The sequence below is a fragment of the Agelaius phoeniceus genome, chromosome 1 (assembly GCF_051311805.1).
Source record: "Agelaius phoeniceus isolate bAgePho1 chromosome 1, bAgePho1.hap1, whole genome shotgun sequence".
Lineage (NCBI taxonomy): Eukaryota > Metazoa > Chordata > Aves > Passeriformes > Icteridae > Agelaius > Agelaius phoeniceus.
Genome location: NC_135265.1, coordinates 114294974 through 114322220, shown reverse-complemented (window position 1 = coordinate 114322220; position 27247 = coordinate 114294974). Strand labels below are relative to the sequence as shown.

The following is a 27247-nucleotide window of genomic DNA, read 5'->3' as shown; positions in this document are numbered from 1 at the left end:
AAAATATGGGACTGAAGCAGTTTTGAGAAAGAAAATCTCATTAAATCCAATGGTAAATTAACAGCAAGGAGCAAACACAACTATTGAGGAGAAGCACAGGAGTGATAAGTAAATTTCCATGTCAGCAGGCTCTCCATCATCCTTTGTACCCATCACAGAGAAGGAAGCAGTCTTCCACAGGCTGTCTTCCAAAACTGTCATTGGGGTCAAACAAAGCAGGGTGTCATCTCAAAACACAGATCCTATTATTCTATGTAGGCTGAGGTTCCTACCAAGGAACCTTACTTTTGGTGAAATTAAAGAATGCAGGAAAAAATACTGCTATGACAGTTTTTTTCCCACTGTGGTATCCTACCTAAACAATAGTCATCTTTTACATTATCAGTCATAAAAGAGAGGCCTGGGAAAAGCTGGTGGTGAGAAAGGAGAAGAAATTGGCAAGGAAGGAACAAGGAAGGTAAATGACTAAAATTGTATCAGCTGGCATTGTATTCATTGAATTCAAGCAAGACAAACTATCATATAAGAAGCAAACTGGCTCAGCAAACATAGCAATTAACTTGTTTTCTTACTGGAGAATGGCATAACAGTTTATTCCACAAACCAAACCCAGAAATCTCACAGTCACTGACGGATAGCTATAAGAAAAGGAAACAAAAAACATCTTGATCACTTCCAAATTTAACAGTGATATTTTCTTGCAGCGGGATTTGAGGAAATAGAATTGAAATTTGTCTGATTAGATTAAATGTATTCATATACCTGTTTTGCATGTGGTAAACAGCTCTAACTGCTAACATGGGTGTTGTGAGATTGAATAAAATGTGTTCACTTTTATCCCAAGGGTCTTGCATTTGTGTGCATTTCTATCACAGATGAGAAAAGACTGAAAAAAACCCAACGATGGCAAAGCCTGACTGATGAACTGTTACATATCTGAATGGAAATAATCCTATCTTATAGTAATAAAGCCTTACTTTTTTTGTTCTGCAGGTACACAAAGATGAAGACAGCGACCAACATCTACATCTTCAACCTGGCTATGGCAGATGCACTTGTTACCACAACCATGCCTTTCCAAAGCACCGAGTACCTGATGAACTCCTGGCCCTTTGGTGATGTGCTGTGTAAAATAGTGATTTCTATTGACTATTACAACATGTTTACCAGCATTTTCACACTCACCATGATGAGTGTTGATCGATACATTGCTGTGTGTCACCCTGTGAAGGCTCTGGACTTTCGTACACCTCTCAAAGCAAAGATAATCAACATCTGTATCTGGCTGCTGTCCTCATCTGTTGGAATATCAGCAATAGTTCTTGGAGGCACCAAAGTCAGGGAAGGTGAGTGCAAGCATTCAAAATTCAGTCTTTTTATTTCTCAACTGACAATAAATTGTAGGTTCAAATATTGATCAAACCTTACTTATTCCTTCTTCAAAATTACACCTAAATTCCTGACATCTTGAAATATATAGTAGAACATCACAGTAAAACATATAAATCATTTAAGCTCAGATGCCCACACCAAATAAAAGAACAAAATGCACTTTGAAGCACTGCCTGTACTAGAATGAGACCATCAAAAACTATAAGCAGACATCAGGGGAAAATTATCAGGAGTTTAATTACAATGGGCAAATCTAGAATCAGTTTAGGTTGAAACTTGAAACGTGGGCTTAAGGTTCATTTTGTAGATGTTGTGAGAGTAGTTCTGATAAGTCCCAAGAGCAGAAACTAGAATTCTTGGGAATTTAATATCACCGGCCATTTCACAGAATTTGAGGGCAAAGAAAGAAAAAGAAAGTAGGAAAGGAAAAGTCAGTTGCAGGAGAGAGAAAATTAAGGTAAATTATATATGACAATATCTCAAGATCATATTTAAAAAAGGATGGGAATTTATATGGAATCCTGGAAAAGCTGAGAACAAGGATTGTCACAGGAAATGGAAATTCAAGCTATGGTAGGGAAACAGCCACAAGAACACAAAGTCAATGAAAACTGTATGCAGACCATGTATAGGCTTTGCTTGAAATGCCTGTTCCATGAATGATTGTGGATTTAGCCCCTATAGCTCCTGACTCATTACCCTGCTATGGGGTTAGTCTGATTTTGGGATCTTCCTTGAGCAGGAAGGGAGAGAAGCATTTTCTCACACATGTGCTTCATACCCACCGGTGTAAGTGCAGTGCAGGGGCATCTCGGGGTCTTCATAAAGATGGAGACTTCTAACGGTGTCCTTGGTTTGGGGTCATCCCATTACTGGATGGCTGGATAAAATACAGGCATTTATTTGGTAGGAGTCTTGTTTGAGATGTAAACAACCTTTTGAAAAATTATTCATAATTTCCTGCACTGCCAACCTTTTCTATTTAGAAAGGTTTCATTCCTCTTGAGACAAATGCTTACCTAAGGGCACTGTTTCATCTGGCAGACAATAAATGCAGGATGTTAAGCTGTTTGACATAGACCAACGTGAAAAATCATTTCAGTAACAGCTGCTCAAGGGCTGATAGATTTGGCTGAAGACATATAGATTTTGTTCTTGCTGTTAGTCTTCTGTTATGGAGGTGACAGAGAAGTCCTCTGGAAGCTCTTCTTTCAGTGCTTTTGGGGATCACGTGTCTTGGTCTGCAGTGCTGTAGCTCTTCTCCCCAGTATAGTTTTGACAAGCTCTATAAAACAAGGTCTGCCTGGGGGAACATTAACTTCAGGCGTGTTTGGAAGAATGTCTTGCTACATATGAGATCTTGAAGGCCATGGGACACTGGCTCAGGCAGGTGTTTTCTTGGAGCCTGCTCAACTAACAGAATATTCCTGTCATTCAGTGTCAGCAGCAGGTTTAGATCAAGGGGCTCCTCTGAGGCCAGTAATGATTTAATGCCTTTTCCATGCCATGTAGAAGGCAGCCCTTTTTTATAACTTATGAAGTAGAGGCTGGTAATACAGAACACAGCTGGGCTAAATGAGGTTGGAAATATTGGCAGCTGCTTGTCAGCTGCTACTGTTCCTCCCTGCTTGTCTGATCTAAGGTCTCTCTTGAGCATTTAGTGTCAATTACCTTGTCTGGTGTGCTCATGAATTGCTCTGATAAATGCTGAAGTGGAAAAGCGAGGATGCTCCCCGTGCCTGACAGCTGGAGCTCAGGCCTGAAACTTTATGTCATGTTGGTTAAAACAGTTGTTGTTTACATGCTTCAGGGCCTCTGTTGAGTTCACATTTAAGCAACAACTGAACAGCAAATGGAAAATGATTATACTTGAGGTTCCCTCACCGTGCTCAGTTAATCCATTTTGTTATCACAGCTCAGAATTGCTCCCAGGTGTGTCCTTTAGATACATTTTTCCTGCAAAATAAATTTTACATCTGTGTAAATTTTCCTGCTCTGGCTGTAATGGAGGTTTTCTTGCTGAAGGATTGTTCAGCTATCAAAAAAATAAAGGTATAAAATTAACTCTTCATATTGCCAGTAAGGATATGAAGGGTATGAAAATTACACAATCAATATTATATATATAATATGTATGTTTCCTAGACCAATATTAAGATTAATCTTAAATGATAGTGTATCAAGCACATTATAAAATATATTCACACCAACTACCATATGGAATTCAGTTTTTCCTTAAATATATCAATATATTTGGAATAGTTGTGTTTCCAAGTGGAAAATGTCAGTATGAAATCTGAAGATTGTGACACTATTCATAAGTTCTGCAACTTTTCAGGCAGTAAAAATAGAATATAAATTGGATTTTATTATGTTCCACTTCCAAAGTTCCAGAAAATTAATATAGTGTTGTGCATTATGATCAGATTTTCTATTGACTGTTTCCTACTTATGAACTGGGAAAATGTAAATGGATTCCATAAAGTACTATGCTATGGTATTACATATATCAAGTGCAATATGTTAATAATAATGATTCAGAATAAGATTTTCTGTAGAAAGTAAACTGCAGTGAGACACAAGATAATAATTAAGTTCGTATTCAATAATTTGGAATTCTAAAATAACATTGCCAACCAAAAATTATAGCAAAATACCATGAGGATGACTTAATTATTTTGATAAATATGTGAAATTATGTCAATAGATCTGAAGAGGCCATTTCTTCTGGGAGTGAATTTCAGTGAGTAGCTGGATGTGGTCTGGAGCAGCCATCTTTGACCACACTTCATTTTCATCCCAAGCATCTGGAGGCAGCTTTACTAATTTAGATAACACAGCTGCATCCTGATTTTATGTCATGGCTGCTAAGCCATGCTCTATTACAAATAACAGTAATAATTGACAGGAAAACTTTCAAGATGATTGTTGGCATTGCTAGAATGAAATTAAGTGAAAGCAAGTATGCTTATGAAAACCTACATCACAAAGGATTTAGATAAATTCACTGAGTGTCAAGTCACACTTGTGCTGTCATCTGAGTATCCTGCATCAACCTAGAAAAATATGTCTTTTCCACGTTCAGCTTTCAGAATCATACATATTATTTAAAATAAACCCCAAAAATATTTAGCATTTTTAGCTGTAAATGTTTTCTATTAAAATGTTTCTGTATTCATTATTGCCCAGTAACAGCTTTCTGATATCTAACCATGGAAATGTGTGTATGGCACTATAATGATAACTTCCTCTCCTAATTGTTTTTCCAAACAAATTTTCTGCAATATCTTTTTGATTTGGAGAGCATTTTTATAGCAGGGAAGTATGGCCTGATTTTTTTTTCTGATGTGTCCTGATGGAGACAGATATGAAAAAGTGATGTGCAGGAGTATACTGAATCATTCCACTCTTGGATCTGAATCAATGAAAAACAATACATAATAATTTGTAGAGGAATGACAAACTCAGTAGGGAAAATGATAAAAAATCCGAAGAACTTTACAGGATAAAATTTAAGCTACAATTCAGAGTGAAAAATCTCTGTGTTACCCTGACTTATTTTCAGTAGAGTTAAACTACTGACAGTAGTTGTAAATTTACCCCTTCTCTTTCCTTTTTATTTATCTTATTACTTATTTTTCCATATATTTTATATGTTGGAAGGCTCTAACGATTTCAGCAAATTAAACCTCAAATATTTCCTTCTTTAGCTGCCTCCTGTCAGATGAAATATTTCTGCTGAATACATTCAAGTGACAGCCTGTGGCTCTGAATCCTGGCATGGGCAATGGGAGAGGGAGTGGGCTGATCTCTGTGGCCCAGATCCTGCAGTCTCTGCACAGGCTGCATTTCCAATGACATGATCTGCAAAAAGAGTAGCTGCCATTTGACTCCATGCACACATGTATTTTATTTGCTTCTATTTAACAGAAGAGAAGATGTTTCCATGGGTTTTTCTGAATATAAGCATTTGTGTGTACCTTAATTGTGCTGTAAAAGGCACATGGGAAAAGATTATTACTCAATTATTATATATTGGCAAAATCTTATCAATATCAAAACCTCCTTCAGCTTCTACCATTCATGATATCAAAAATCTTTCTCCACCCACAGACAAAAACATATGTAGTTTGATAATAATGCTGAGATTTCTACTCTGAACATGGTGCTCAGTCTGGTTTTAAATCTCAGTGAGATTCAAATAGAAACAACTTTACAGATTTTGGTTTTGTGCTCTGCTTTTTTTGATCCTCCCATGGGAAAGAAATTTCATACAATATTTTGCTTTTGAAAAAGCTCAAAACTCAGTAATTTCTAGACTCAGCTGCATAAAACCAGTTTCAATGGTAACTGAAAGCTTCCTTAGAGTGATTTAATGATAACTCCATTTACTAATATCTCAGTACATGCTAATCACTTTTCCTAGGTTACGCTCTGATAATGACATTGTTTAGAATATCTAATAACAAAGCAATTTTCTTCTTGCTTCCTTCATTTTTAGATACTGCTAGCACTGAATGCTCCTTGCAGTTTCCAGACAGAGATTATGTGTGGTGGGACATCTTCATGAAAATCTGTGTCTTTGTCTTTGCATTTGTTATTCCAGTTCTCATTATAATTGTTTGCTATACTCTGATGATTCTGCGCCTGAAAAGCGTGCGGCTTCTCTCTGGGTCTCGAGAGAAAGATCGAAACCTGCGCCGCATCACCAGGTTGGTGCTTGTGGTTGTGGCAGTCTTTATCATCTGCTGGACTCCAATTCACATTTTCGTGCTGGTGGAGGCCTTAGGGGACGTGTCCCACAGCACTGCTGCCATATCCAGCTATTACTTCTGCATTGCTCTGGGTTACACCAACAGCAGCCTCAACCCAATCCTTTATGCCTTTTTGGATGAAAACTTCAAGAGATGCTTCAAGGACTTCTGCTTCCCCTTCAAGATGAGGATGGACAGGCAGAGCACCAGCAGAGTCAGAAACACTGTGCAAGACCCAGCTTACATGAGGGAAGCAGGTGGGGCAAACAAACCTGTATGACTAGTCGTGGAAATGTCCTCCTACTGTCCTCAGGAGAGAGAGGAGTCCAACGACTTAGGACTGACACAGATTACCACTGCAGTTTGAAATCGACTCACCCAGACAAACATTACTGGAATATTTCAGAAATCCCAGCAGTTTGAACTAAAGCAAATTCATTATCGATAAACAAGAATCTCCTGAAAATTGGCTCAAATGAAAAGGACCTGAATGATGGTCAGGTTTTGGCACCATATCTGCTGAACTTGAGCCAGCACTAAAACACACTTTTGCAGAGTGAAGAGATAGTGTTGCACCAGGTGATTCTGGATAAGAATAGTTCTTGCTCTTCTCTTTACAATGTATAACTTTGTAAGAGGCAATATTCGGTCATAAAATTGAACTATACCAGAAGCTTCTGCCCCAACAGTGATTGCTTCTAAAGTACGGAGTTTGACAACTTGATCCTCTTTAACAGTGAAGAGTGTTAGGTTTCTGTGGACAATGCCACAGCTATAATCAATATTGTCCTCAATTAATATATCTGTAACCCTTGTTTGTGCTGTGAAAATCGAGGTTGAGCATGATCTACCCACACACCAAAGTGATTTTATTGTGTCTGTGTATGGTAAAGCCTTTTGGCACTCAAAAATACTGGAATTTAATGAGAATTGTTATCACATGTTTAATCATCTCTGTGTAATGTTTTGTAAGTGTGATTTTCCAAGATGGTTGTTTCTTTACTGAGTCTGAATAATATAATATGCATTTTCAGAGTGTATATTGAACAAGAGGCTAGAAAACTTCAAATGCTTCACTTGTTCCAAAATTAATGAAAAGTCGTGTTAGATTCATTACATGGAGAAAACACTCTCATGTGTAATTTGTTTTCCTAAACAATATCTAAGCAGACTGAAATAAATATTTGACAAATTAGAAACAAGGGAATTAGCACATGAACTAACTGAATTTATACAACGGAAATTAAATATTTCTGGATGCTTTAGTGGCATTTGATGGAAAAAGATCCTGGTTTATTGATGCTGATATATTTTCTTTGATACCGTCCTATAACTTCAGAAATTTTCTCTGTTTTCCTGTGAAGATGGTGGTGTCAAGGCACAGATAAATAAGTTACTAGCTTGCTGAAGGTAAGTTTAGGGTAAAATGGAGCCTAACTTCCAGTCTGTAGATTTTTGTCTTCCTGATGTTATATATTACGACTCCCACTACTGCTGTTGCTGAAATTTGGCTCTCATTATCTTCACCCTGAACACATACACCATACATCTTCTTGTTAATTTTGTTCTCTATACAAAAGAAAGAATAATGTGGGTGCCTTCATTTCATGGAAAATTTTTTCAGAAACACAATCTGATTTGGTCCTATCAGGCCAAAAATGCCTTATGCACACCAGTAGAAATAATGAGTTTTTTCTTGGACTAGCTGGCAGTCCAGTTCCTGTAGAAGTGCTGTAGAAATTCAGCCTTCTGCAGGACTTCATATACTTTATTGTTAATACAGTCATGTATGTCAATTTTTTTTATACTAGTTTGATAAATATTGTTGAAATATTCAAGACAACTCTTTCTGGACAAGTCTAGCACCTTCTGATTGTTTCTACATGAAGAATGATTAGCTGACCTCAGGATGCCTGCTTTACCTGGGGAAGTGAATGATGCTTACACAACTGCTGAGTCTCACCTCCTATTCTGTCATTCATTCATTTTTTTAACATGCATCCATCTTTCTAAACTAAGTCCTCACTTTAAATGGCGACAAAAAGGGAGTGTTTAAGGTACAAGTTGAAAATCCAAAGTATTTATCAAGCTAGGAGCAAGTGAAATGGGAAAGAACTAGAATCTAATGAACTATTTTCATTCAAAATAACCTATGTTCCTGATCATGACTTACCATTTGCATATGTAAGTCTGTGCTTGAATAGGGTTTTTGTTCTACACATTATGTGCAATGCTTTGCATTGTAATGAAAAATCAATGTTCTTAATTTGCAAAAAGGAGGCTTCTAATAATATTTTTGAGGTTTATGTTTTTAAGAAGGAGATCATAATTTCTATCACAGTGGGAGGAAATTATAACTTCCTAACAATTAAGCTTGCAAAACGTTATAGGAATATGTCCTTAAGGTTTATTTCTACAATTGAACATTAACAGCCAAATTAGTCTGAATGCAGTAGAAAGGTGTCTTGGAAGTTTTCTTGTCAAATTCTCTGAAAAACAGCAGAGAACTGGCCACAATATCTTTCACACATGAGAAAGTACATAAAAAATGATACTATGGTTTTTCTCACAGAATTTGCTTCTAGGTGGCTGAATTCCCATTGCAAAGCTCTTCACTTTCTTTGCAACTCCAAGCCAATGATTTTCTCTCTCTCTTGTGCTGGCTCCAGGATGGAGCAAAAGGTGAAGGCAGGGTAGGAGCTGCCTGGCCCAGGAGCAGGTCTGAGTGGGGAATGGAACAGTAGGGAGAGGCTGTGCTGTCCCATGGGCCCTGGAGGATGACAACTTGGGGCAGACATAGGCAGGCAGCTTGGGAATTGCTTGTACTTGCTGCAACCACTCTTATCTCCCTTTGTTTTTGGAGGTTCCAAAAATTCGATAGTGCAAAAGCATGGTCATGGAACCTGCTTGTGGGGCTAAATTCCAATCAATCAACTAGTGGGGATAGCTAATATGTCACTTTCTGTGTTTCTGCTTCTTTTAGCTGAGAAATCTTTTATTTGGAAGATATACTTGGTGTTCTGGTTCAGGACAGACTAACACATGGCAGAGAAAGGATGCTTAGATGCTGAGAAACCCCAAGTGTAGTTAATGAACAATATCTCAACATCATGAGAGATTCAGAGGAAAACTGAAAATGAAATTTTTGTCCTGTGAAAGGCAAAGGGAAAACACACCATTTTGATCCAGAACTCCTCTTGGTTCTGGTAAATTAATGTCTTTGCAAAGAAGACAGGGAGATTGTGCTGGGATTTCATTTTCCTTAATTGCTTATCAATTCTTAATCAAACATAACCATTGTAAATATGTCTGTTTTCTTCCCAATGAAGTTTTTTCTTCAGAAGAAAATGTGGATTCAGCATAATTGATTGAGTTTGTGATAACTTATGTAATCTGTCAAATAAAAAAGTAATTGTGCCTGGATATTTTTAACTGGATCTTACAGGTGTCCAATACAACATAGTGAGCACATCTATTCAATGCCAGAGTGATAGATTGGAAGATATTTCAACTGATTGAATCAAAGAATTTTGGCTCGGGCTTTGCTTTTTGCTGGACTACATGTGGCTTGGGAACTGTTGCTGCATAAAGCCCTGACATGCAAGGTGGAATGATCTCAGACTGCAGATTTTGATCACTTAGTTAAAAGTGTTTTGATGTCCAGCTGTGTGGCTAATGCAAGAGAGTGTGCAAGCACTGGGAGCTGCTTCCTGGAGGAAAGCAGCTGAGAGCAGGAGCTGCTTTTCCTGCAGTGTTGGGTAAAACCTGTCACACGGTGTGCAAGGGCTGCTCAGCTTTGGGTTACACCGCTGTGATTTAACCCCAGCTGGCAACAAAGAGCAATGGAGTCACTTTCTCACTGCCCATTCCTGCCCCTCCAAAAAACCCGTGGCTTGGGATAAAACCAGTTTAAAAATGGAAACAAAGTAAAATGCACTGATATTGATACTAATGCTAATAATATTAGTAATAAAAAGGTGACAGAAAAATAAAACCCAGGACAGACACCTGATGCCCAATACAATCACTCACCACCCACTGGCCAATGCCCAGCCCATCCCACACAGGGCCTGGCTCCTCTTGGCCAGCTCCCCCCAGTTTATACACTGAGCGTGAAATCCTGTGGCATGGAATTCTCTTTTGGCAAGATTGGGTCAGCTGTTTTGGCTGTGCTCCCTCCTGTCCTCTGGTGAACCTGCCTGCTGGCAGAGCATGGGAAACTGGAAAGTCCTTGACTTGGTAAGTGCTGCTTAGCCACAGCTAAACCATCAGTGTGTTATCAACATATTCTCCTACTAAATCCAAAACACAGCACTGTACTGGCTGCTCGGAAGAAAAATAACGATAACCCAGCTGGAATCAGGACAACCCTTTCTGGAAAATAATCATGGAAGTTACCAGCCTGTTCAGTCTGCTTTCCCTCCAATGTTGATTTTTAGTTGGCAGCAAATACAAGTTCTCTTCTTCAGTTTTCAATTCTGTTAATACCAATGGCTTAGGGATCTACAGAATAGAAATACCTACCTCCTTCATCAATAAACAAGCCCTGGGGCAGACTGATGGCTGTAGGAATCTAGGTTGCTACTTCCCTGCTGAAAGGAATACCAAAAATACCTACAGCTTTGTACTCCACTGCAAATTTGTAGCAAACCCTGTAGTAAGCCTCCTGGGGGTATTATTGTCTATTAGTGCTTTAAAGGTGTGAAGACTTGATAGTGGGTACATAGTATGAGAGAAAACTGTATTGACAGTGACAGCAGTTGCTTAGGAAAAGTGTATAGAAGCTAGGAGACATGAAAAATAGAGGTTGTGAGCACTTGTGTACCTATGTATGGGTGTACAAGATTTCTTTGTGCTTTTAATTTATATACTCTGATTTTATATATTTTACTTCTATATATTATAAAGCAACCAATTTCTCTTCAAATTAGCTGAAATGAGTTTTAGAAGCTTTGAAAACCCAAACAATTTAGAGTGTCTTGATGTATGGAGATAAAGTAAACAACCCTGGTGCTGAAAAACAAAACATTTGGCAGAGTGGGAGAACGGTGCAAGGTAAAAGAAGAGTTTGGAAACTACTGTGAAATACTGCAGACTTTCTTGGTAGAGGCCATAATGTCCTGGAAGAAAAGTACTTATTACTGCTGATGCATGTCCTCCCAAACTGTCTCTCATTAAAGCAAATACTTAGCTGTCTGTCCCCAGAACAGCCCCTATAATTTTTTAAATACTTTCCTGTACAAGAAGCTTTTCAGAAAGCAACACCAGGAAGCAGACATGAAGGCAGCCTAATGATAGACCTGCAACTAAATCTTGCTCTTCAGTAAATGCTTACTATAGGAAAAAAAAAAACAGTTGACAATATTTATCTTCTATTTCCAGATATCTGAAAGACAGCCTTGAAAGTCTGCATCTGTTGGACAAATATTTGATTGATCAGTGAAAATACCCTTGTACTGTGAAGTTGTAATGTACTTGGCAAAACCACTCTTAATTATCCCTGGGAATGGCAGGATGCATTTTAGGGATGTGTACCTCCTTCTGTCTTCCCTGAAGAAGATTTTTTATGGCCAAAACTGCCCTAATTGAAAAATTCAGCAGAAAACTAGCATTAATATGCTGCCATTTGTAGCAGATAAGCTGGTATTTTGTGCTATTGGAGCACTTTTTTCCTCAGTCTGATGTTTCTTATCTCTGTTTTGTGTCATGGTACAACAAGTGTCTGGAGTGGACAGCATAGAAGTTAGGTTTACCTAGTGTATCCTTCCCTCTCTTCTTTCAACTCCTGCTTGAGTTCCAGTCTTCTTTTTTGGTGAAAAAACAAATTAAAAAAAAGACATAGAATTATGTAGGCATAAAATTGTTATCTGTAAATCCATAATATGTTTTTTCTTCTTTGTTTTTCTTTCATTCTGTTAATTCCTATATATGCCTAAAACTCAAAGATTACCTCCAGCTGTATGAATCACATTAAAATATGGTGGTTTTGCTTATGGGAGCTGTCAGGTGTTACAATTCTGCCCCATATGTAAGTATGCATATACAGTGCTTCCTGGAATGGAGTTTCTCTTTTCTTGTCTGACAGGGCAAAGTGACATTTAGCCACTCTACTGCACTTTGCAGTTGGTTCTTAATTGTGTTTGTGCATTTTAAAAGTGCTTTGTTGCTGATAGTGCCATAACCCAGATGTACATACAAATTTGCTCCTCAGAGTGGCAGCCATAAAAGTGAGAAGTAATTATAATGATAATAATAGGATCACATAGAATGTTATGAAAATAATATTTTTCTTCACAAAATAAGACTTTAGTGTCATTTCATTCACTTAATGAAAATAAAAGCATGTACTGTCTCTGGGATCAGGGGGAGAACAGAAGCCTTCTCATCTCATGAGAACACTTCAGTTACAGCCATAGGCTTTATTTGGTTTTATACAGTGAAAAACAAAAGCCTTTCCATTTAAAACTGCAATTTCCATATTCAGCAAACCTTCTGCAACACAGAGAGTTTTCCATGTGCATTTTCACAGTGCTTTCAGCTGAGCAATCCATACAAATTTGAACCTTATGTGGTAGGACTCAATCAGGATTCCAGCATGGTTTATGTGCCCTGTGTCCCCAAGTTAATGCTTTTGCTCCAATGCTATTTTCATCTGCTTGAGCACCAAATGGTAGCAGCTGCAACTGCTCTTGATGTTGAAGCCCAAGAAGCTTGTGGGAGAGAATCAATGCTGGATGACCCCCAGCCAGGGAATAAAATGCAATGACTCCTGTGATTTCAGAAGGCTGAACAATTGCTCTATTAAGTTATACTACATTATATTACATACTACACTAATCCTATACTAAAGAAAAACTCGTGACCCTCACAGATAGCCATGACACAGCTTTGACCTAATTGGCCAATCAATCCAAACAACCATCACCAGAGCCCAATTAACAAATTACTTTTGGTAAACAGTCTCCATAACACATTCCACAGGTGCCAAACAACAGGAGCAGTGAAGAGATAAGAATTGTTTTCTCTTCTTTCTCTGAGCTTTCCCACTGCCTTCCCCAGGAGAAATCCTGGGCTGGTTGTGCCTGCTGCTCTCTGTAAAGAGAGCTGCAGCCACAGGAGAGGATTCCAGACCACAACTCTCAGGCAAAGGAATGAGCTAAGCAAGGAGTTGTTTGGGTTTGGCACAGGCTTGTCATTGAAAAAAGGCAAAAAACTTGGACATGTATAAGCCTATAGGTTTCTATAGTACTAAATGGCAGCTGGGCAAAACACAGAAAGTGTGCTACTGCTGTAAAAGCTTCTGTTAAATTCTGCCTATTCTTTAAAGAACAGCAGACCTTTCTCTCCACAGGCTTTGTACTAAGGGTAATTGCTCTATATGTGACAGAAGCCCCATTTCTGATTTCACTCTGATAGATGAATTTTAAACAGAGAATAAAATACAGTTAAGTCACATTGGCCTAATGACAACCCCATGAAGATCACAGCTGCAACTCAAATCCCATTAGCATCAGATGAGTAATACAGAGCTCTTTTCATGACCTCACTTGCTTAACTCTTCATATCAGTTCTGGACAGAAGCAAACAAATTTGGAATCCTACACATGACATATACGTGATATAACGAAGTAGGTTCACTCATACAACCATTGTACAACATGTATACCATTTTTGTTTGTTTGTTTTTTAATTTGTATAGGAAAAGGTAGTGTGGTTTTATAGTGTGATATTTCTCATTTATGGGGCTTAAAAAATTGGACAAGTATTATGTTGTTCTGTAGCAAGTATTTCATATTATCTTACTGGCATTTGATTAGCAATGTAATTAATTCCCCTGAGTCAAATCTGTTTTGCCCATGCCAATAATTGCTGAGTGTTCTTTCCCTGTCCTTATCTTGACCCACAAGGCTTTTGTTATATTTTGTCTGCCCTGCCCAGTTAGAGGAGAATGATAGAGCAGCTGTGGTGGGCACCTGGTGTCCTGCCAGGGTCAACACACCACAGGAGACAGCTTGCTTTTGTTTGGGAGCATATGCCATGCCAGAAGATGTGATAGGAAAGTTTGGAACAGGCAATGGACTTTGCATATCTTTTCTGTTGATGCATATCCAGTATTTGCTAGACTTTTTTTTTTTTAAATAAGAAAACACAAAATATGTTTTATTTTAGCTCTACCACCTACTTTTATTGCTCTTAAAAGCTTGGAAAAACCTCAGGCAGGGCCTGGAGAGCAATTTTTTTAAAGTGATTGCTTGGGGAAAGAGGTCTTAATGAGATGGAATTAATTTCCTCTCCCTTACAAACAGGAACATGGGTCAAAATCTGTCAGAGAGAAAAATATTGATGGATTATTATGATATTAGCATCTCTTTGTGAATTAGCAAGCTGTCTTGTGTCTTGATTTGGTATGAACATTTCACACATCCTGGGTATTTCAGCCTTGGAAGAGCCCTCTGAGTCATTGCTTTAACAAATGGAGGAAGGAATGGAAATTTGCTGTTTAGCAGGAAAGGAGTAGGGAGCTGGGGAAAGATGTCTTGTTTATTAATAGAGCTGACCTGAATATGGATTTCCTTCCAGAAAAACATTATGATGGATGGAGTGGAAAAAAGAGGATAGGAAAAGGAAAGTGGAAAAAATAGGATAGGTCTTTTATTTTTTGGAGGAAAGTGGCATCTTGCTCGTGGCCTGACATACTCAGCCTCTGAGATGAGGAATCCATCCTTGCTGTGCCTTTGGAAACCTCAATATTATCTGTCTCTTAAAAGATATATTTGAAACCCATTCAATCTAGCCTCTGAGGAATCACAATATTATTTGTGAGGACAGAGAATAGCACATATATTAGCAGGGTGATATAACCAGTCTTTTCCCTGTTGGTGTTTTCTACAAATAGCACCCAAACTGCAAACTGAATGCACTACTCAGGAAATTTCTGCTTTATGGTGTCAGTCTGGCATGAATTTGCCAGATGGTTCCCTCCTCACCTTCTGGCTGCACTTGCACCCCAGAAAGCCAACTGTATCCAGGGCTGTATCAGAAAAAGAGGGGTCAGCAGGTTGAGGGAGGTGTTTCTTCTCCTCTGGAGAGTTATTCTAACCCCTCTCCCCCACCTGAAGTGCTGCATCCTGCCCTAGGGTCCCAGCAGGAGAAGGATGTGGACCTGTTGGAGTGACTCCAGAGGAGGGTCATGACTATGATGAGAGGCTGGAGCACCTCTCCTATGAGGACAGGCTGAGAGAATTGAGGCTGCTCAGCCTGGGGAAAAGAGGGCTCTGGGGCAGCTTTCCAGTACCTAAAGTGAGCCTGCTAGAGAGCTGAGGAGGGACTTCTTACAAGGACACGGGGAATGGCTCCTGAAAAGGAGTCAGTTTATATTAGGTATTGGGAAGAAGTTCTCTGTGGGGTTGGTGAAGCATTGGAACATGTTGTCCAGAGAATCTGTGGATGCTCCATCCCTGGGTGTGTTCAAGGCCAGGTTGGATGGGGCTCTGAGCAACCTGGTGTAGTGGAGTGTGTCCCTGCCCATGGCAGAAGGGTTGGACCTAGTTGATTTTTAAGGTTCCTTCCAACCCAAACCATTCTAAGATGCTGTGTTTCTATGGCATTAAAGAAGGATTCATATGGGAATAGGTGAATTTTTCCTTAAATGGTCTTAGATTCCTTTCATCTGGATTGTCATTCATAAACCTTGCATATATTCCCAACATGTCCCGTGCTCTCAGTGTGAGGGCCCTTTATATCTATTTTCCTCTGTACATGTTCCTGCTAGTTACCAATTCTAGAAAACTATTATCTGATGTCATGCTTCAAAATGCACCTGGTGCTGAAAGTCAGTGAGAAATTAGGAGGTTAAATGTGCTGTCTGATATGTATGATGGGTTCAGAAGTGTGGTGATTTTATGCAGAGTCACTGCCTCTGTGGTAGAAAGATGATTTTGCTAAAGCAACACTCCAATTTGACATGATACATACTACAAACTTTTGTGGGTTTTGATGAAATATTTTCCAGTTCAACATTCTTTGTTGTTCTCAGTGGAGACAAATACACTTGTGTAGCAAGTGTAAAGTGAATTTCCTTGTAGATATGCAAAAAAGGCAGATAAAAAAGGGCTTTGACTGAGAGCTATATCCAGAATTTCCCAACTTAATAAACAAGTTAAACTGGATGCATTAAACCTTCCTGCAAATTCCCTCAGCACTTTCCCCCTTGTCAGCTAATCTCTTCCCTTCCTTCTCTCCCAAGCAGATCCAAGTTTCTGTTTGTTTCCCCTCCACAGAGATGAGCTGTGTGCAGTGAAACCAAGCCTTCCATTAAGCATGTGCTTAAATGTTACACTTGTTTTTCACGTCTGATAAATGTTCTCTTTCTGATTTTCAATTTTCTGGTTGACAGCTTGCCAGAAACTTTCTTCACTGAAAACTAGCTTATTGCTAATTTTGACAGCTGTCAGAAAAAGTTCCTGCCTGTGCTTTTATTTTTGTAAACAGCAAACAGAGCTCACCACATCCCAGTAACTAGGATACAATGATGCCCTAGGATGCCGCCGTGAGAGTTATAGTCATGACTAGGAAGTATTGTTTTGTCAAAACTGAAATTCTTTTTCAATGACTTTGCTTTAATAAAACTTTTCCAGGGGAGGTTTCTTAGCATGAATTTTTAGTGAAAACAAACACAACAACCTCCAGAAGGGCTGCAGTTTAGGTGCTTACCAGGGATGAGTAAGAGGAGGAGGGGAGAGAGTTTAGTATGGCTGAGAAGGGGTGTTCACAGACTGTAATGTGGATCTCCCACGTCCTAGACAGTGGTTGAAACAAAACATTTTGGCACTCATTTTGAGTTGTACAGACCTCACTTCTGGATAGATGTGAGACCCAGGAATGGTTTGTGCCTTGGTAGAGATGATCTGCATGGAGGGCTTGAGACAAGATGTGTTCTTGCAAGAGGCTGTGAAGGCAGGACAGCCTCTTAGCTGGGTTCCCTGCCCAGGCAGCATCTGAGCTGCTGTGTTAGACCCAACACCAAGGCCACGAGTGGTGTGAAGCAGGAGAGAGGCCATGACAGCACCGCCAAAAAGTGTCCTGCAGCTCTGCTGGAGGAGGCACTCAAGTAGGGAACCGGCTGGATGAGTGTCTCTCCAAGCATGGGAGGCTTTTCAGGTTTGCATTTGAAGATTTTTCCTTTCCTCCCTCAACATTTTCAAGTGGTCTCAGTTTTGTTGTTACAAATTGAATTGTTTTTCAGGCAGCCTGAGCAGCTGCTTTCAGCTGAAAAGAGCTATCCTCTTTTTACAGTTCTTAATTTCCTTACCCTCTGCTTTGTTAATATGAGTTCATGTAGGCAATATTTTGATTGATCTGAGGCTTGGTGTGAGAAACCTTCATGTTTCAAGGTATCATATGCCAAACCTCAGGGAGCTGGGCATAAGAGAATGTGCAGATGCTAGCTCTATTCCACACCATATTGTTAATTTGCTTTAATAAATATAAGTGAAGATAAATTGTATCCATGAGAAACTTGCATTGGTGGAAACTGGCTGTGAAAACAATGAAAAGCTGGTAAATTTCTGCTCCCTTACAAAGCTTATGGTATAACTCTTCAATTAACAGCTCCAAGAGTGAAAGATTGTCCTGCAGGTGCCCTGAACCAGCATTTGGAAAACTGGAGCTTGCTCCCAGAAACTGTCCCAGGTATTTGTTTTGAGGTCAAAGAGATCAGGTGGGCAAAATTTGCAAGGTAGTTTCAAGCAAGATTAATGTGGAAATGCTAAGGGAGCTGACTCCCTGAAAGAGTTGGGTGACAGTATGTTTTAAAAGCAGCACTTAAGGCATATCTGCTTCTTCAGATGCCTTTACCAAGATGGCCTATAGGACTTTCACAGCTGTAATTGTGGCTGGAGAAATTGCTTTAGTACAGGTCTGAGCAGGTTGGAGCAGGAACTCTCTGCCTATATGGTTAATGGTCAGAAGTGTGAACCAGGACCTAATATGAGAGACATGTAGAGAAAAAATGTATTAAAGCCCCTTTCTACACATGACAGTTGTGTGTGACTTAGGTACTGCAGTGGTGGGGTGCAGGTGGGCTCCTAGAACACAGATCTGATGATTTAAAGTCTGATGGTTGTTTTCTAAGCAATCCAAGTAAGTACTTTTGTTAGAACTAGAAGTGAGTATAAGGATATATCTATCATATGATGGGAGAAAATATGGTGAATGAAGTGTTTGCATAACCTTAATTCTGCTCAGAAAGCATAGGGAGCATATATTCTGTGTGTTGGACTATGGTACAAAAGCATTTGAAAAAACAACTGAAATTCACCTCTGTAATTCATGTTTGAGACTGAAATGGTGCTAGAAAATAGCACGGCAACTTATGCAATTTTGGTAATTGAGATAAACAAATATGGATTTCTTAATTTAACAAATTACTGAAATAAAATTGCAGTGTGTTTATCATGCAAGTTACCTACCTTGATATTTGTTTAAAATGCAGTATGACACATCTCCTTCAGGGCTCCTTCTGGTGTTTATGCTTCCAAATGCTGATGAGTTATTTACTTTGCCATACTCCTTTTTTTTTAAAGACCTTCAAAACCACATAATTTTGTTGAAATTTTTGGCTCTTCAGCAGGCATTTCTGCCACACATTGTAGGTGCTTGCAACAGGTCAGAAGGGCCATATGTGTGAACTTTAACTTTTCTGAACATTGAGGTGGCTGGAGAAATATGTTGAGTAACCCTGAAGTCTTCTGCTGGCATGCTGTGGACCTTCATTGTTCAGTTTGATATAATCTCTCACATGTGGCTTACCCTTGACCCAGCATATGAGAATTCTAAGGGAAGAATTAGAAGGTAGCCATTAGAAATTGGATAGTTTTTTGAGAGAACTTCCTTAGGAATGCAGGACTTAAAACACATCTTGTATTCCTTACCTCACAGTCAGATGGGCAGATGCAAATGTGGAGATAAAGATATAAGTAAGCTGATGGAAATCATGGTTTTGATGTATTGTAGATAATTGAAAATCACAGAAACACTTCCATTTGCAGTTGAATATAAATATTCTTCTTTCTTTTAGAAGAATATTCTCTGTAGGCTCTGTAGACTCTACTGAACTTTCACTAAGAAGATAGGGATGAATGCTTTTTAAAAATGGGGAATGCATTTGAACCAGGATACTGAGACTACACTGAAAATACTGAGGTTTATAATGAGCAGTTCCAAGTACCTCAGACTGAGGTTACTCTGCCATCTTTTATACTGATCTCTTTGCTCTCATGACCAGTGACAGGACTCAGGGAAATGGTGTGAAGCTGAGTCAGGGGAGGTTTAGGCTGGATATCAGGGAAAGGATTTTCACCCAGAGGGTGGCTGGGAACAGGCTCTCCAGGGAAGTGGTCAGAGCACCAAACTGAACAGAGTTCAAGAAGCATTTGGACACTGCTCTCAGGCACATGGTGTGACTCTTGGGGATGTCCTGGGCAGGACAGAGAGTTGGACTCAATGATCCTATTGGGTCCCTTCCAACTCAGCATATTCTATGATTATTGGCTCTTAAAATATTTACTTGATTGGGGAACCAAAAGATTATCAAAGAATGACTGGCAAACTCTCAGGAGCTTAACGTAGCAAAAACAAGAGCTAGTAAGAAACAGCTGCTAAGAAACACCCTAAACACAAACCTGTAGTTCAGTACCAGAACAGAGATCTTGAGATTGAGAATCTTCAATTTTTCTGTACCCACCTAAACCATCATGAGTCTCCTGTCATGAAACTATGTTAAAGTAGTATATGACATGTTAATAAACTAATTCAAAACCACTTTTAACCTGCTTCACTTTTTTTGTGCTGGTTTTTCTAGATTTCTGAGATGTAACAAATTAGAGTCACCTCAAAAGTGGCCTCCAGATAGTGACAAAATGACTGTTTATTGTACTAGTTTTGCCACCCAGATTTTACATTTGCCAATAACTTATCCAGAACACTAGAAAAAAATTTATCCTGGTATTTTTTTTCCCCAGGCTTATATCTTTCAAATTATATTTCATGCTGAATTATAGGTATTATAACTGTAATGACATTGACTCATTTCTTTATACAGCTTCTATGCCAGAACAGGTTTTTTTTTTTCATTTTTATCCATTATGGTAATTTCTATCTCCTGACAAGTATCTTTTGCTCAAACAGTTATTTATGCTTTGATGTAGCATTTTTTCTGCTAATGCTTGGCACTGCTAGCTACAACCTTTTCTGCCTATTCCTTGTTCCTTACTTGGGCACTTACTGCATCCATGATCCACACCATCAGTGTTCCTGGGATACTGGTTTGATGGAGGCAATAGTTAAGTTTCTCTTAACCCTTTCATGCTTTTTGATTATAAACTTCCAACTCTACTCAAGGATAAATGTAAAACCCCACCAAAGCCAAAATGAGGCCTCGAAACAGGCAAAGAGAGTGGAATATAAGAGAGCACTATGATTAACATATTTCAAAATCCTGGACTGAAAAGAAATTCACAGACTTGTGAGAACATTTCCAATATAATTCAACTTCTAAAATTTTTCTTCAGGATTTTAAAACTTTGCTGGTTTTTTTTCCTAAATAGAATATGGAATCTAGATGAATTTATGATTTCTCAAGAATAGTTGATTTTAATCTCTGTTCTACTGAGTAGTTCATCCTAGATTGCTGTAATTTGGTACTGTAAGTTGCTAATTTGGATTTATGTTGAATTTATCTCTACTGTTGGCAGTGAATGCTAAAGACAAACATAACTACTTATACTGGAGTTTGTTTTCCATACTTATCTCTTGCTTTTTTTTAATATCACACTGAAAATATTAGGATGCTACTTTTTCTTCTGGAAAAATTCTAAATACACAAATGTCCTACATTTCTACTGAAAAAATGGTTATAACTGTGCAACTAAAAGGCAAGGGACTTTTAAATTCAATGCCACACTGAAGACCAAGATGTTTTGTAGTTAAAATTGGTACCAAAGTGTCGTAAATCAGCCACTGTTCAAATCTGCCTCCACCTGACCACACATTTGTGGTCTTTAATTCAACTGGACTCAGCTTGCTTGGGCGGCTATTTGTTTTTGTCACCCTCATGATTATCTACTTTATGTAGAAAGTGGATTTACTTTTGGAGTAGAATTTAAAATTTTGTTAGAAATGAGATGAAAACAAATCAAGTTGACTTGTTGGTGCTTACATATAGGGCTAAAAATCAGCAGACTATTACTTGTCAGCTAACTAATCAATATGAAAAATATTGCATCATGATACTGTCAGTTTTCAGAAAGAAACATGTAGCTTAAGGTTATACGAACAAACTTGCCAGTTGGTTTTCTTACCAGCAGTTTCCCCCAGAATGGATCTGGGGAAGGGCTTAATCTGGAAAGGAAAACTTCCAAATGATTTCCCCCTATTGAGCAAGCCATTGAAGTAAGAGACACATATGGCGGGCTCATCGTAATTGCTTAGAGTGGAAGCTGGGGCATCTTCAGTCTGTTTGGGATCACTGGCTCAGGTTTCCTCTGGGGGAAACAGAGGCAGAGCCACTCTCACCTATCTGTGGGAGGCTTGCATATTCCACCTCTGCCTGCTAGAGCAGTCTGAAGAGTCACAGCTCCTAAGGCCAGCATCAGCCTTGTGTACTGAAGGTGAAGTGAGGGCAGGGTACCGCAGGAATGCAAGCATCTCTGCTGCTCATGCCTAAAGAAGGAAGGGATTATGTGCAAACTGTCAGAGCCAGAAGACTTCTCTTGTCTTGCATAGTTATGCAGGTTGCCTAGGCAATTTGCAATTATTACATATGTAAGAACAGCTAGCACTTCAATGAAATAAAATGTTTCGGTTTAAATTTTGTGGTTCCTTTTATTAATAGCATGAAATCATGGGTGAGAAAGCATGCATTTATGAAAGGTTTAAGTAAAAATATCACGTTATGAAAAAATTAAACATGAGAGGGAAAAATCTGAATGCACCTTTTTCAGCCAAATGATTTAGCAATATGTTTTTGTGGGTTTTGCAATGAAGAACTTGCAAGAAGAGAGCGTAACAAGTGAAAATGCTTTCCTTTCTTATGATAAGACAGACTGAGTACCAGATAATTCTGAAAACTTCCAGCTGCCAGGCTGTGAAAATACCATGGTTTAACATCTAGGGCTGACACATGCTACAGCAGATATGTCAAGAGAAGAATATGATTAAAAGGCCTTTAATAGAAGTGCTAATGATTTTTTGATCCCTCTCATAGCATCGATGTTACTGTGACTGAATTGCTGAAATACTGCTTCACTGCTCATGACAGAGTGCAGTGAAACCCGGAAAAATTGACTTTCACATTAGAAATTTGCTTACCAAAATCCAACAGACATTAATGCAGTGTGTTTTGCTGGGAGGAAATATTGAATTTTTCAATTTTACAATTGTCTCCTATGAAGACAGGCTGAGAGAGTTGGGGTTGTTCTGCTTGGAGAAGAAAAGGCTTCTGGAAGAACTTAGAAGGGGACTTACAGGAGGGTGCAGAGAGGGCTTTTGATGAGGGCACTATAGCATATAACAGGAGGGAATGGCTTTAAACTCAAAGAAAGTAGGTTTAGGTTAGATATTAGGAAGGAATTCTATACTGTGGGGGTGGTGAGGCACTTGAACAGGTTGCTCAGAGCTGGAAATGCTCAAGACCAGATTGGATGGGGCTCTGAGAACCTGTAGTGGAAGCCACCTCCCTGTGACAAGGAGGTTGGAACTAGATGGTCTTGAAGATCCTTTTCAACCCAAATTATTCTATGATTCTATGACTCTACATCTATCTTTTCTGTTGTATTAGAAATTATTTTTCCTGTGACAGTGAGGATATAAATAAGCTCATATTTTTCCTGCAAAAAAACCTGCATTTTCAGAACCATTGTAATTTTATTCAAAAAATATTAAAATATGAAGAGACTTTAAACAAGTAAAAAAGGGCATACTTTAAACAGATTTTTTTTTGAGCTTGTGTACTGAAATGAAACACTTACATACATAAGCTTTTTCTATATACAAAAGCACATGATTAATGAAATGTAGACAGGAAAACAACTCCTTAAGCAATTTGTCTGAAGAAAGTTCTAGAGCTACAACAAAGCACTCACTCCATTTCACTGAGTGATGTGAGAAAATCCAGGGAATATTTATTAGCAGAAGTTCTGCAAAATAAATTTGTTGAATTAATTTGGTTTGCCCACATTAAAGAAGAAACATTGGGAAATTCAGAAGTCATTATTTTGTGTGAGTGCCCTTCAAAGAGAAAATGGAAAATGGTATGTGAATTTTATAACTGTAAAGGGAGTTTAGAAGCTGCTGTGGGATGCCTGAGGGGGACATGGTGGAGTTTTTAAACTATTTCTCTGCATATTGAATTTACTGAAGGGCTGCAAGTATCTGTAGCTTTTAAAAATGGATGTACATTAGAGTTGTAAAGAATTCCATGAGGAAATTACCTAAGGAATTTTGCTTTAAAAATATGAATTACTTTTTAATGTAACTATTTTTGATAGGAAATTGATTAAGTAGGGAGAGACTAGACTAGATCATGAATTTGCAATGTTAGGCAGTGATGCTCTCTGCTCTGTTCACTACTTATTTATGACACACAAAGGAAATGTAAGTGATAAATTGATTTACAAGTTTGAAAGTTCTCTCAAGTCCCATTTGAGAGACACATTTGTATGTTTGTTATTCATTCAAAACTTTTGACTTGCAACAGCTCTGCTTCTTTATTTACAAGTAATTCTGATTCTGATCTCACTTGAACTGCTATAAACAGCATTTTAGTTGTGCAATAATGTAAGAGAAATAAAAATTGATCTTCCTTAAAGAGATCAATTGTATAGTTTTGTGTATTGGATGAGCCTATTAAAGAGCTCTAATTGAAAGAAAGCAGTAAATAAAAGGAAGATAAAGTTCTCTAGGGAAAGAAGGTAATCTGATTTTTTTACAAGGAATTGCAAAGCAAAAAAATGTGTAGCTGATATGAAGTAAAAGATACTTTAATCTCCAAGCATAATAGCATAGAGCAAATTCAGATGAAAGATCAGTGTAGAACATGTCATAATACAAAAAATGGGTGTGTCCCACCTGCCTTTAATTGATAATGTATAAACAGATATTTGCCAGAACTGCTGCATAAACTTAAAGCTTCTGTTTTTAACTAAGTACATTTCTTTGTTAGTTAATAACCTTTGTTTTATTTGTTAATCTGAGGCATAGCTGTAGCTAACTTGTTATCCTCTGGAATCATAAGTCAAGTATTCCTTGTGATTTATTAAGCTTCTGGGAGTTTGCCCTGTATAAAGAATATTGGATCTGACTTGAGATTTTTCATGCATTATTAAAATTCTTTCTGGGTTAATTCAAAGAGGCCCAGAGAACAAACTACATACCATTAAGAAAGGAATGTGTGAAAATGACTGTTTAGATTAGATTGAATGCCTACAGGGATTTCATTTTCTTAGGGCTAAGACAGCCTTAATTTGGATTTGCTTAATTGACTTTGAAAATTATGTCATACTATATTGATATCACTTTAATTTTGAATGAAACTGAACAGTTAGAGATTTAATTCTGTTTAATAAATGTATTTAAATTTATAACTAATTTATCTGATTCCAACTTAATTTCCTTAGTAATATGTAGTTCAGTTCTTTTCAAAAGCTGATTGTGGAAAGTTAACATTAGTTTCTGCTGAAATTACTATGTAAAATGCATATTCATAGAAGTTACTAGATGACTTTGGAAATGCTTTTATATCTCTGATACATACTGTGATATTTGCAAACTGCAGTTTGTCAGCTTTCGTCCTTTTCCCTACTATGAATGTAATTAGTCTTGACATGAATGTGAAATGGGAACTTTATTGCCAATATATTATGTTATTATAAAGTGTAACAAGGCATTTTTTGTAGTCCTTAACCTCCTCTGTAGAGACAATGACTTGTAACAAAATCAGCATGCATCCAATTCTAGAGCCTGTTGGTCTTCTATACACTTATTTCAGTTACCTTCATTGTAAGTTCCTGCAGGCACTTTTTTCCTGATGCTCATTGCTTAATCTTGAACTAAGCAGAATATCATGCACTCGGATCTCCAGCTTTATTCTGTGCCCTACCCCGTGCCAACTCCAGATCCATCCATAGGCCTCATACCTCCAAAATGCCCTTTGCATAATCTAATCAGATTATGCAGAGGGTAACTTCCATCTTGACTTTTTTATGTTTACATTGGTATGGATGTAAAGAGAACAGGTTAGCACTGGAACAGCTCTGTCAGAATTGTTATCTGTTCATGAGTTCGCCTTTTTTTATATTTTCAAATTACAGACAAACTTCAGTGCTTGCACATGAGCTTGTCCTAAATATCACCAGTTTCTTTTCCTCCATGATTCCCAGAAGTCTTCAATATTTTCAGAACGTTTTGGCATCTCTAAAACTTGGCACTCAGGTCTCTCTGCCTGCCCTGGGCAGGGAGGTTTTCTTTGGGCTTGCATTCACCACTTTAAGATGAGGAAGGGGTTAGAGGGAACAGACCTTATGCTCTCCCTCTATCACATTTCCCATCAGGTAGAGCACAACAGAGAGGCTCTGTGATTCTCTCTCAGCACTCCATACTGAGCTAAAAAGGTGTTAAACTATTTGTGGCATTCATTTATAAGCTTATTCAGTACAGATATTTTAAAGAATAATAATGTAAACTCAGGAAAAGTATAATTTTCAGGGTAGAAAAAATTATTTGTCGTGAGTATACAAAAATATTATAATGATAAGCTGGAGTCTAGAAGGGTTAAAAGTTTTCTTTTAGTAGAAGAGCTATTAATTTCTCATGTAATTTACACTTTTGTTAATGATAGATCTGGCATGACTATACATTGCTTGATTAAGTTAGAGTGAAGTCCAAAATATGCATATACTAAAGCATGAAAATTTAGTTCCAAAATGGCACTTAGTTTAGTTCAAAACTGTTTCTGGAAAATGATTTTTCTCATTGAAAAATTGACTCTTCTTTCTTTTTGAGTTATGAAATTATTACCATATTTGATTTCAAATTTTTAAAGGTAAAATAAATTTTTAATGGCTTTTTATTATGAAATATGCACATTGGTTCATCTTTCCTGGTTGTATTTATTTAAACATAGCTTTTCAAATTCAAATGGTACTTCTAAGATTCTTCAGTAAACATGGAGTAGACCTTCAGGGAGGTATTTATTCTAGCCTGCAACCAGTTCTGAGAACTGTGGCATAAGTCACTTGCTCAAGCATGAGTTTCTGAAAGCAATCTATCTTTTATATGGTTAAAAAATGATCTAAGACTGAGTTGCTATTTCTAACACATAGAAAAAAACCCCACAGTCTCCTACAGAAAAATCCTTACCCAAACCCAACATAAAACATTTTATTTAGACAATTTCAAATGTAAATAGAAATTCAGTCAATATATTTTAAAGTACCTAAAGAGCATTGTTGATTTATGTGTTTGACATCCCACACTGTTGGTTGCATGGGGAATTAAGGACACTGTAATTATGGTTCCAGATATATAGATTTCTTTATTCTTGCCATTGTTGTTGAAAAGAACAAAATCACAGGAAATGGAAAAAATTTGACCAGCTGAGAAGGGATGTGCAGGTCTGTGAAAGTCCTTCCAAAGATGCCAGCAACCACATCCTATTGCATATAAATCTCTGTAAAGTGCAATTCATTAGCCCTCCCTTTTCAAAACTGGGTCCATCTCACGTTTCTATGGCAAAGACAAGTGATAAAATTGTTAGTTTTTAGAAACAGATTGGTGTGTGTTCTTATGGGATGTAAAACTGCATGCAATGATTGACAGAGAATGGACTCTGAAAAGATATCAGATTCTCATTTTGAGAAAAAAGATTTGATTTTACCTGGATTGTGAAGCATGAGAGTGAGGGAGCTGTTAGATCTCATTTCTAATTCCAGTAGTCAGCTTTACTGTGAAATCTTGTTTTCACCACCTCTGTGTTCATCACTGACTGGTTTCAAGGGGAGTTTCTCAGTGACAAGAAGCCCTCTCAACTCATCTGTTCCTCAGCT

At 38.0% G+C, this 27247-nt stretch overlaps 1 protein-coding gene and 1 long non-coding RNA gene across 4 annotated transcripts in view; one reads left to right on the top strand and one right to left on the bottom strand.

Annotated features, from left to right (window-relative positions):
* The window catches only part of OPRK1 (opioid receptor kappa 1), a 31862-nt gene extending 13255 nt beyond the window's left edge, over positions 1-18607 (top strand). Inside the window, exons 3-4 of one of the 2 annotated variants that reach the window (XM_077185574.1) lie at positions 994-1346; positions 5999-18607. In XM_077185574.1, coding sequence (XP_077041689.1) covers positions 994-1346; positions 5999-6426 — 781 coding nt within the window. In that variant the 3' untranslated portion in view covers positions 6427-18607. Of the gene's footprint in view, positions 1-993; positions 1347-5893 lie in introns of both variants that reach the window. The other variant, XM_054634749.2, reaches the window with a different exon arrangement.
* On the bottom strand, positions 1287-27247 carry LOC143695174 (uncharacterized). Of its 2 annotated transcripts, XR_013184158.1 has the most exons (4): positions 27079-27247; positions 18617-18979; positions 2412-3348; positions 1287-2272 (listed from the first exon to the last, which is right to left on the bottom strand). It is a non-coding gene; the product is annotated as an uncharacterized LOC143695174 (long non-coding RNA). The 2 variants fall into 2 exon arrangements; XR_013184157.1 differs by having other exon boundaries at positions 1287-3348.